The 12,588-nt window shown below is 42.1% G+C and overlaps 1 protein-coding gene across 1 annotated transcript in view; it reads left to right on the plus strand.

Moving 5' to 3' along the window:
• Window positions 1-12,588, plus strand: part of cers3a (ceramide synthase 3a) — an 86,765-nt gene that overhangs the window by 25,666 nt on the left and 48,511 nt on the right. Inside the window, exon 5 of the mRNA XM_048615712.1 lies at window positions 12,378-12,435. Within this exon, the coding sequence (XP_048471669.1) occupies window positions 12,378-12,435 (58 nt within the window). The remainder of the gene's footprint in view (window positions 1-12,377; window positions 12,436-12,588) is intronic.

The following is a 12,588-nucleotide window of genomic DNA, read 5'->3' on the forward strand; positions in this document are numbered from 1 at the left end:
TCAATAAGTGAACATCTCCACTTGTTGACTTCTGAAGGAAAGAAGTCGGTCCTGAGGGCACTAGAGCCTAGGGCACTACCCTGAGGAGCTTCGATGGAGGTGTCTAGGGCTGAGATGACTGACCCCAATAATTGTAACGATCTTCCTATGTGCCAGGTATGACTCCAATCAGCAGAGTGTTTTCCCCCTGATTTCCAATTTAGCCAGGACTTCTTGATGCCACACTTAGTCAAATGTGGCCAAGAAATCAAGGGCAGAAATTCCCACCTCCCCTCTAAAGTTCTGAATTATTGGACAACACCTCCGCATAAACGAAAAGACTGAAAGTTGAAACAAAAACAGAAAGTACTGGAATCAGCCATCAGGTCTGGCAGTTTTGCAGAAAGAGATAGAATTAATGCTTCCGGTCAATAGAGACTGAAAGACGCCCCTTCAACTAACTGAATCCTTCATAGCACACTGCTGCCTGCTCCCCATATTAACTGATATTTTAATGGTTTTCTTTCTTCAGCTGTCATTCCCTTCTGTCAAATCTGTCATCAGTTCTCCCTCTCCTCAAAAAAAAAACTAATCCTCGTTAATTGCCATCCCATCTTTTAACCCTCCTTTCCTCACCAGAGCCTTGTTGCCTCCCAAGACCATTCTTCTCTTTCCCATAACCCCATAATTGAATCTCTAGAGTCAGCTTTCATCCCCCCCTTCAATCCTGAAACAATTCCGATTAAAGTTACAATGACAAAGGTGAACTTTCCTCAGCCTGCCTGAAGCTTTTGATGCTGTTGACCATACAGTTGTCCTCCAACCCCTCGACACTGCTTTCCAGTTGGGCCAGATGACTCTCACTTGGTTCCATTGTTATCCATCAATCACAGGTGGACAATCACCAGCTAAGGCTTCTCTTCCTGATCCCGCACTGTTACCTCTGATATCCCCCGAATGTCAAATCTTGCTCCCTCCTAATTCTCATCTACACCATGCTCCTCAGTGACATCATCTGAAATTGTTAGTTTTCTGATGGCCCTCAGCTTGACACCCCCCATCACCCCTCAACTCCTGGACTGTTGCTAAATTATCAGATGCTAATCTGATATTTAGTAGTGGATGAGCAGAAATTTCCTCCAATGAAACATTGAAAAGACTGAAACCATCACTTTTGGTCCCTGCACCAAACTCTGTTGCTGAGCTACCCCTCCATCCATCTCCATGACACCAGTCTGAGTTGAAACCACTCTGTTTGCAACCTTGCTGCCACATTTGACTCCGCGATAAACATACAATCTAACTTCTGTGCCATCTCTAAAACCGCCTGTTTCTATCCCCATAACGTCATCTGACAGCACTGTGTGTCAGCTCATCTGCTGCTGAAACCCTCATTCCTGTCTTCACACCACTAGACCCAACTATTCCAATGGTTTCCTGGCTGATCTTGTACGTTCTGCTGTCTGCATACTTCATTTCATCCCAGACACTGCTGGCCATTCACCTATTAGTCTGTACTTGCTGACTTACACTGACTCTGGTTCAAGCAGTGTCTTGATTATAAAATCCTTGTTTTCAAATCCCAATTTGGCCTTGGCCCAATTCTTTCAAATCCTGCCACCCTCCAAGATCTCTGGGTTCCTCTAATTTTGGTCTCTTGTGCATCCCTGATTTTTAATCACCCCTCTATTGGTGGCAATACCTTCAGTTGGCTAGGACCCATGTTTCAGAATTCTGTCCCTATACCTCTCCACCTCACTTTCGTCCTCTTTTTTTGAAGCACTCCTTAAAATATGCCAGTCGCTAAAATTTTGGTCATCTACCCATAATGTGGTTCAGTGTCATAGTTTGTATTATATAGTAAAACAGCATGGACACAGGCCCTTTGGCCCAAACTGGTCCATACTGACCACGATGCCCACTCAGCTAGTTCTAATTGCCCTCATTTGATCCATATACCTCTAAGCCCTTTCCATCCAGTTACCAATCCAAATGTTTCTTAAATGTTGCCATTGTACCTTGTCTCAACCACTTTCTCTGGCAGCCCATTCCATATACACACCATGCTCTGCGTGAATAAGTTGCCCCTCAGGTCCTTCTTAAATCTATCCCCTCTCACCTTAAACCTATGCGCTCTAGTTTTCAATTCCCCATCCCTGGGAAAAAAGACTCTTATGCATTCATCTTATCTATGCCCCTCATGGTTTTATACACCTCAGTAAGGTCATCCCTCATTCTCCTGCGTTCCAAGGAATAAAGTCCTATCCTGGCCAAACTCACCCTATAACTAAGGCCTACTAGTCCTGGCAACATCCTTGTAAATCTTCTTTGCACACTTTCCAGCTTAACTATGTCTTTCCTATAACAGGGTGATCAAAACTGTACACAATACTCCAAGTGCAGCCTCACCAATAACTTTATACAACTGTAACATAACATCCCAACTCCTATACTATGCTCGGTTCGCGACAAACGACTGCACCTCCCAGTCGCAAACTACTTCAATTCCCCCTCCCACTCCTTGGATGACATGTCCATCCTGGGCCTCCTCCAGTGCCACAATGATGCCACCCAAAGGTTGCAGGAACAGCACCTCATATTTCACTTGGGAACCCTGTAGCCCAATGGTCTCAGTGTGGACTTCACAAGCTTCAAACTCTCCCCGCCCCTGACCGCATCCCAAAACCAGCCTAGCTCGTCCCCACCTCCCTAACCTAATCCGTCCTTTCTCCCACCTATCCACTCTTCCCACCTCAACCCCTACCCCCACCTCCTACCTAGCAGCCTCATCCCCACCTCCTTGACCTGTCCATCTCCTCTCCACCTATCTGCTCCTTTATCCATCTTCCATCTGCCTCCCCCTCTCTCTCTCTTTATTTCAGAATCCCCCTGCCCTCCCCCATTTCTGAAGAAGGGTCCAGACTGAAACGTCAGCTTTCCTGCTCCTCTGATGCTGCTTGGCCTGCTGTGTTTATCCAGCTCTACACCTTGTCATCTCATATACTTAATGCCTTGACCGATGAAGGCCAGCATATGAAATGCCTTCTTCACCACCCTATCCACCTGTGACGCTGCTTTCAACAAACTATGTACTTGTATTCCTAGGTCCCTCTGTTCTACAACACTCCAGGACCTCACATTTTACCGTGTAAGTCCTACCTTGGTTTGACTTCACAAAATGCAACACGTCACACTTATTTGCATTGAATTGCATTTGCCAATCCTCAGCCCACTTCCCCACCTGATCAAGATCCCTTTGTAATTTTTGATAACCTTCTTCATTATCAATGATACCTCCTAATTTTGTATCATCCACAAACTTACTAATCACGTCTTGTACATTCACATCCAGATCATTTATGTAAGTAACAAATAACAAAGATCCTAGTACTGACCCCTGTGGCACACCACTAGTCACAGGCCTCCAGTCTAAGAAACAACCTTCAACCATTACCCTTTGCTTCCTACCATTGAGCCAACTTTGAATCCAATTAGCTAGCTTTCCCTGGATCCCATGTGATCTAACCTTCATGACCAGCCTGCCATGCAGGACTTTGTCAAAAACCTTACTAAAGTTGATATAGACAACTTCCACTGCCAATCCATCCTCTTGGTTATCTCTTTGAAAAACTCTGAAAGATTTGTGAGATATGACTTTCTATGCACAAATCCATGCTGACTATCCCTAATCAGACCTTGACTATCCAAATGTTGGTTGATCCTGTCCCTCAGTATCCTCTCCAATAACTTGCCTACCACTAATGTCAGGCTCACCAGCCTGTAGTTCCCTGACTTGTCTTTGCTACCTTTCTTAAAGAATGGAACAACATTAGCTACCTTCCAGTCTTCCAGAACTACACCAGTGGCTAAAGGTGAAGCAAAAATCTCGGCAAGAGATTCTGCAGTTTCTTCCCCAGCCTCCCACATGTTGTAATGCTCCTGTGAAGCACCTTGGATTGGTTCATTTTAGAAGTGCTATATTCATATATGTTGATACTACAACTGCTGCTCACAATTGGAATTCATCCCAGGCTAGCTGCAAAAATGGCACTTGCCCCTGAGTCTGCTCACAATGTGCCAGCCCATCCCAAGCTGCCTAGGGTCAACTGGTTTTGGGCAGGAACATAAAATGCAAAAATAAATTGACAGCAGGTTTTATTGCATGTTCCACTTTATTTTCAAGCAATTGTTGCAGATTAAGATGACTGGGCAGGTGTAAAACAGGTGATCCACTCCTATGTTACTAGAAAACAACACTTCCACTAGCCCCTTCTAAATTTTGATTTAGAACCGTTCCCCCCTCCCTACATTTCCCTCCCCTTTGATGGTCTGCATTGCCATTAATGGGTTCTTCACATAAATTAATCAAATATAAAACACGGCAATTTACTGGTTGTGGTTATTAGATGAAAAAGAAATACACTACTGGTGATTTGGTGATGGAAAGAAAAAACATTCAGTTGTGTTTAAGAGCACTTCTGGATATAGAAAACAAGAAAAAAAAGACATCTAACTTCCTTTCCCAATGCAACGATTGCTGTTACTTTCCTGATGGATTCAGTTGGTGAGTTAACAAACCGTAGGACATTTCAGTGGTATACTTGAGAAGGAGGAAGTCTTTTTTCTGAAGGCAGATTAATGACTTGGATTGCACAATCTATATGATAAGGAGGCTGTCGGTCAATGTTAATATGCAAAAGAAAATTGAACAATCCTGTACAATCTGTGACCATAAATTGGCAATTGAAGCAGCTCGGTATTGTTATTCAAAGCAAGACCAAGACAAATAGGGACATTTGATTTGACCCTGAATTTATGAATTTCCTCTTCAGTGTAGCAGAGTATGCATTAATCTAACACACACCATCTGCTCAGAAAAGATATTAAATTCCCAGTGTTTGAAAATTGAATGGATAATTCATTGAGTTTGAATTAGGAGGGTTGGTATGGAGCTGTCTTGTAGAACTGATTGTCTATTAGTTTGAACAATTAAATGCACACTGATTTATTTCCCCGTCTTCCAAAAATGTTTTATAAAAGTAAGCAACTGCCCGTGTCCAGGAGTCCACAAAGTGAGGGCCCACACAGGTTTTAACTGTCAGTGATGTTAGAGCCAACAGTCAGTCCTGTCTTTTGACTACACAGCAACCATTTTGATATCGGAGTAAAAGTGCTGAGTCCATCTCCCTGTCTTGGAGATACAGCAGAGAGCCCTGGTGCCTATGTTGGACTCTAAAGGCTTAACACTGCCTGCATTGGCAGAAGTGTCACAGCAAGATCCAGTAAATCAACAGACAAGAAAATGATTTGAAGATCATGTTGAATTTGTCATGTTTGGATGCAGGGGATGAGGAGCTTGCCACAGGGAAGTGGGCATAGAGGTGATGCCACGATAGAATCATAGAAAGTTACAGTACAGAAGGATATTATTAAGCCCATCCTGTCTGTACCATCTCCCGAATGAGCTATCCAGCTAGTCCCACTCTCTAGCCTTATCTCAGTAGCCCTCTAAATTCATCCCTTTCAAACATCTATCCAGCTCTCTTTTGAAACCACCTATTTACCCGTCTCCACAATTCAACCACGCATCATATTTCAAATCTTAACAACTGAGTAAAATAATCTTGCTCGTCTCTCTTCCAGCTCTCTTGCTGGCAGTCTTGAAATTGTGACCCCGACTTACGGACATACCAACCAGTGGAAACAGAACATCCTTCTTTACCCTGTCAAAATTGTTTATAATTTTGAAGAAAAAGGTCATCTCCATAATCTTCTTTGATCCAAAGAGAATAAGCCCAATTTCTGTAATCTTTGCTTGAATCTAAAATCCCTCATTCCTGGTATTGTTCTCATAAATCTCCTCCACACTCTCTCTGGGGCTTTAACATTCTTTCTTAAATAAAGTACCGAGAACTGAACATAGTACTCCAAATATGGTCTGGCCAATTACTTATAGAGGTGTAACATCACTTAAAGTCATAGGGATGTACAGCACAGAAACAGACCCTTCAGTCCAACTCATCCAAGCTGAGCAGATATCCTAAATTAATCTAGTTCCATTTCCCAACATTTGGCCCATCTCCCTCTAAACCCTTCCTATTCATATACCCATCCAGATGCCTTTTAAATATTGTAATTGTACCAGCCTCCACCACTTCCTCTGACAGCTGATTCCATACATGCACCATCCTCTGTGTGGAAAAAGTTGCCCCTTGGGTCCCTTTTAAATCTTACCCCTCTCACCTTAAACCTATGCCCTCTAGTTTTGGACTGCTGCCCTGGGGAAAAGACTTTCTCTGTTCACTCTATCAATGCTCCTCATGATTCGATAAACTTCTATAAGGTCAGCCCTCAGCCTCCAGGGAAAATAGCCCTAGCCTACTCAGCCTCTCCCTATAGCTCAAAACCTCCAACTTTGGCAACATCCCCTTGTAAATCTTCTCTGAACCCTTTTAAGTTTCACAGCATCTTCACTACAGCAGGGAGATCAGAATTGAGTGCAATATTTCAAAAGTGGCCTAACCAATGTCTTGTACAGCTGAAACATAACCTCCCAACGCCTATACTCAGTACACTGACCAATTTATATAAATGACAAGAAACAGTGGACCCAGCACCAATCCTTGTGGCACACCACTAGTCACAGGCCTCCAGTCTGAAAAGCAACACTTCACCACCACCTTCTGTTTCCTAGCTTTTGAGCCAATTTTGTATCCAAATAGTTAGTTCTCCCTGTATTCTGTGTGATCTAAGCTTGTTAATCAGTCTACCATGGGCAATCTTGTTGAACAGTGTACTGAAGTCCATATAGATGACATCCACTGCTCTACTTTCATCAATCCTCTTTGTCACTTCTTTCCTGGTCAGTGGTAACACCCAAGATGTTGATAATGAGGTGTTCAATCATAGTAACACTGAATGTCAAAGGGTGGCTGTCAGATTATCTCTTATTGTAAATGGTCATTGCCTGGCATTTGTGTGGCATGAATGTTACTTGCCATACCCAGCACCTCAGGTGGCATAGTGGCACAGTGCTTAACAATGCTGCCTCACAGCACCAGGGACCTGGTTTGATTCCAGCCTTAGGGGACTGTCTGTGTGGGCTTTGCACATTCTCTCCATGTCTGTGTGGGTTTCCAGCAGATGACCTGATTTCCTCCCTCAGTCCAAATTTGTGTAGGCTATGTGGAGTAGCCATGTTAAATACAGGGTTACGGTGGTAAGTGGGATATTCTTCAGAAGGTCAATGCAGGCCCAATAGGCTGAATGGCCTCTATTTTCACTGGGGATTCTGTGATCCTATGGTTTTATTCACACATTGCTACATGTTCTTTAAATCTTACAAAGCTTTATCGGCTACCAAATTAAATTTATTTAGTATCTTGCCACCCAGCGCTCCAGCAACAGTATTTCCTTCCAGTGAATCATTTTGGAATTGAAGAAACAGGACATTAATGCATAAAAGAGTTTGATCCACTGCATTACTCCCCTGATGTAAAACATGCTGTGCCAGATATGCCCCATCCAGCTGCAGTCCTGACAATTACAATGTACTGGGGGAATGTTCAGCTTGGTGTTATCGTTATTGCAAACATTTATAAGCTTCCAAGTGCTAGCTGGCGACAACAAGTCCCTTCAATAATGCCTCACTGCCACCCCCAGCATACTTTCAATCCCTCAATAACCACAAAACAGTCTGGAGTTACTCGACGCCTAAATATGACCTCCAATAAACCACCTTGCCTTGACACAGCAATTTGAACAAAATGAAAAATGTCAAATAAAAACCAAAAGAACTGCAGATGCTGTAAATCAAAACCAAAACTAGAAATTGCTGGAAAAACTCAGCAGGTCTGGCAACATCTGTGGGGAGAAATTGGAGTTAACATTTTGAGTCGAGTGACCCTTCCTCAGAACTGTCATCTAATCAGAAGGAGCTGAACATACTGAACTAGCCTGTGTGGGGTCTGTTCCTTGAATGGCCACCCTCAACCAGCACAGAGTCTAGTCCTAAACAACTTCTCACAAAGTGATCATGGGCTAGCAGTCATTCCCACTCTCCTCATCCAGAATGGAAGGAAGATGTGACACAATTTCGAAGAATTTGATCAGGTAAAACTGCCCAGCAAGATCTTGAACTGCATATGTATGAAACTGTCTCTGTGGTGTAAGTCACAGACATCCCATGTCACAATTGGTGCAATGATGTCCTATGCCATGAGGCAAAGAGCATCATGCCATATCAGGGTCAACAGATGCTTCATATTCTTATAGCAGTGTGCTGCACCATGAATCATGATACAGTTTCCAACTCGAGACCCTCAATGCTGAACTTTAGGTCAAATGGAGGTCACAACAGTAGGGCTGACTTTCACTCCGTAAGGCCAGGTGTTCTTTATCATGATTGGAGCCTTGGAGCAGCACAAAGTATGTCCTATATCAGGTATCGGTCAGCCCAAACTAATCGGTCTTTTATCAGTTGTTATACCACCCAATCTCCATTGTTGTGAACTCTCTAGACAAGATAGTATACCAGAGATATCACACAGTTGACGGAATATTGCAGTTCATGGTGTAACACTGCAGTCTCAGTGAATCAGTCTTAAAAATATATCCAGAGAGTTCATCACCAAAATATCAGCGCTAACAAAGTAGTAATAATAATAATAATAACTACATATCTAATTTGATAGCCAAAAACTAAATGATAATCCCAGTGAATGCAAGTGGAAGGAACTTTGTATGAAAGTTAGTGTTCAGAGACCATCAAAGGATAACAGCAACAAAGGGCAAGGTGGGAAACATCCTGTTGTACAAAATAGCTTGATCCTCTGTGTAGCGCTGGACTCCAGATCTTAGCTATTGTCCTATCAGACTTCACACCACAGTACTGTGCATTATTTTACAAATAGCGCAACTCACAAACCTCATTGACATCAAATAATTTTAATAACATACATTGTAGTTGGAATGCTGTGCTCAACACCCCTCCCAGTGATCTGTCCTCACAAATATCATGACCCCATACGTTCACTGACTGACGAAAACATAAAAGATGGTCAAAGCCATCTGGTGCTGATCCCCAGTTATCATGACCTGCTAAACTTACTTTTGCCCACATTGCATCTGTAATACATTGTACTATTTGGAGCTAGCTGCCTGAACACAGGCGAGCATCGACAAATTCCCTTTAGATCAAGGAATGAGAAACACCAGATGTCACTAAGAGGTGATTTGTTGCAAAATGTACCTGACCGAGCAGGCTTTGAACTACCACAGAGAGAGGGTGGTCTTGCTAAAAATTTTCCAGACAGGCCAGAGCCAGCGGTCAGCCAAACTCCATTAATTTGGCCTCAGTGTAAACCCATTCTGGACAGTATAGAGAAACAGACAAGCTGCACGTTACTGAAGAGTCTCCTGATTGCAAAGCTATTTGCTTTAAACTCAGCATGTGAGAACACAGTTGCCTGGCATCGAGACTTACCTTGCTAAATAGAAATTAACTAATTATCAGGCCTAAAGTGGAAATGTTACAAGACTTGCTGGGAACACCAGCAATGACAAGGATGGTGTCTTATGCTTTTAAGATCATTTGCCTTGGAAAATACATTTAGTTGTTTGTGAAACAATCTCTCCATTCCTGCTGCTGGCAATTTCTCTGAATTGGAGAATTATCTCGTAATTGGAGATGAGACTACTCCAGAGATTTTGTGTGGTATCCCTACTGGGAAAATATGATTACACTTCTTTGTTTAAACAATTTGAGTGAACAGGTTGTGACAAAAGGTTTATTTTAATGATGTGATATCATTGAGATTTAAGTCTGTATTTGAATACCCCTAAGACTGGATTAATCTGATCCTCTTAGGTCTCAAATGTTAATTGCAATTTGTATTCAGACAACAATAACTGCACTTTTTCATACACTGCCAGTCCCATCAATATTTAAATACTTTTTGATATTCTTTTCAGTGATGACTTTTGTCGCTTTTATACTCTATGCCTCTGTTTATAAACGCAAGGATCCTAAAAGCTGCCTTAACAACTATTTTAACTTGCCTGGCCACCTTCAGAGAATCGTGCAATGAACCCTGAGGCCCCTCTGCTCCTGTACTCCCCTCAAAGTGGTAGCCTTGAGCCTGTATTGTCTTAATGCATTTGCTGTTGTTGCAAATCACTTTAATCTATGCCCTCTGGTTCTCAACCCTTCACAATTGGAACAGGTTCCCTCTGTCTACTGTGTCCAGTCTTCTATTTTGAAAGCTTCTCTCAAAACTCCTCTCTGAGGACAATGCTCCCAACTTCTCCGATCTTTCCTCATAACTGAAATAGCTCCTCCCGGGAAACATTCTTGTGAACCATTTCCCCATACACTCCAATGCATTCACATCTATCCCATAGTGTGACAGCAAGAATTGTATATGATATTCTAACAGAGGTCTAAGCAGTGTCCTAAACAAGTTAATTAATGAAGGCTAGCATACTACAGGTGTCATTAACACTTCCTCTGCCTGTTCTTTTATACATATTTACCCAGGTCTGTCTGCTCTTGCACACTCTTTAGAATAGTCTTATATATTTGTACCAAAATGAATCGTCTCACACTTCTCCTCATTTGAAGCTCATCGGCCACCTATCTAGACAGCTATAGTGTTAAAGTCCTTTTGAAGTTTCATTCTGTCCTTTTCACAATTTACAATTCTCCCAAGTTTTGAGTTACCCACAAACTTTGAAATTGTCCCCTGCCCACCAAGATACAAATCATTTATATATATCAAGAAAACCAAGGGCCCAAATTCACTTCCAAATTCCTCTTCTCTTCAACCTGAAAAATATCCACCTACCAATTCTCATGGTTTTGTACCACTCCACCAACTTTTATCCACGTTGCTACATTTTATTCCATGACAAGCAACTTTCCTCACATCTGTTGTGTGGCATTGTATCGAGTGCCATTTGGAGGCCCATATACACTACATCAGCCTTGCTATCACCAATCCTCGCTGTTACTACTTCAAAAAATTTCAGTAAATTAGTTATAATGTCCCCCCTTAACAAATCCGTGCTGGCCCTTCCAAATCAGCCCACATTTTTCCAGGTGACTATTAATTTTATCCAGAATAATTGTTTCCAGATGTTTCCCCACCGCTAGAATTAAACAGATAGGCCCAGTAATACAGACCAGTCTTTACATGGCTTTCTGAGCTAATGTTTACTATTCTTCATTTCTCCGGCACTGCCCTGATCCAGGTTAGAGTGAAAGATCTAGTGTCTTTCATTTGTGTGTCTCTGCAAATTCCCCTCTCTGTCCCTTCATGATCTTAGGATGCTTCTCATCTGGTCTCAGTGCCTTATCAACTTTAGCTGTTAATAGATTATCAATATCTCCTCATCACTTCTAAACCCTTTTAGTGATGGAGCTCCTCATGTAATCGTGTCCTGGCAGCATCTGCATTGCAGGTGAAGACAGATACAATGTATTCATTTAACACCTCAGCCATGCATCTTGCTTCTCAATGTAAATCCCTTTTATGATCCCTGTTTGGTCCTTAATATGCCCTAATCCCCTTTTACCACCTTTTACTATTAATGTGCTTATAGAAGGAAGATTTGAGGATTTCCCTTAATGTTAGTTACCAGCTTTTCTCTTCATTATACCTCTTTGCTTCTCATATTTGCTTTTCCACCTCTGTGTATTTCCTGTATCCAGCTTGGTTCTTGATTGTGTTTACTACACAAAACAATTAAACCTGTTGTAAAGAAATCTCAAACTTGCCTTCTCCATGACCAGTCTGATCTCATGGTTGTGGACGTTAAATCACTTGACAAAAGTGTGCCCACTTCAATTTTTTTTCTGCCAGATGGAGGGGCATTAACACTCTGTCCTTGCCATTCCCATAGCCCCCCTGTAATTGCACCAAGCAGGTGGCATCTGTTAAGAAGACTGTCTCTCTGGAGAGACAGCCACTAATGTGGATATCTTTATGCTACGCAATCTGCTCAGTAACTCCAACACTTCCCATTCTATTTCAGATTTTCAGCATCTGTAAAAATTCTGTTTTCTTTTTTAAGCATGTTAAAGGATGTAGTCTGCACCAGAAAGAGCAAGAGTGGAAAAACTTTGTTCTCAATGTGGCTCTGATTCTTGGTTTGGGTTCTCCAACAGCACTTGGATCTGGTGTCTATGTGTAACATTGCCGGGGGATAATATTCTGGGCAATCAGGAATGGGTAGGAAATGGGATGAGTTAGAAAGCTGCTTCAAAAAGCCAATACAGATAAAATAGATCCAACAGCTTCCTCCTTTGCGTGTGTGTGTGTGTGTGTATATACCCATTGCAGTCAGTTTGTTTTAAAGTGAAATTAGTTTAATGTATGAATTGTTTGCTTATTTTCCAGCTGGCGATGTACATTTTACCTCCTGGCATTTATTGGTGGTATTGCTGTCCTGATTGATGTAAGTAATTTCACTACATGATTTGATACAAATTCATACCATTGGGGTTTAGTGACATTTAAGTTTGATAACAAAAGCAGAAGTTGCTGGAAAAGCTCAGCAGCTCTGGCAGCATCTGTGAAGAGAAATCAGAGTTAATGTTTCAGGTCTGGT

The sequence above is a fragment of the Rhincodon typus genome, chromosome 33, assembly GCF_021869965.1.
Source record: "Rhincodon typus isolate 14 chromosome 33, sRhiTyp1.1, whole genome shotgun sequence".
In the NCBI taxonomy this organism is placed as follows: Eukaryota; Metazoa; Chordata; class Chondrichthyes; order Orectolobiformes; family Rhincodontidae; genus Rhincodon; species Rhincodon typus.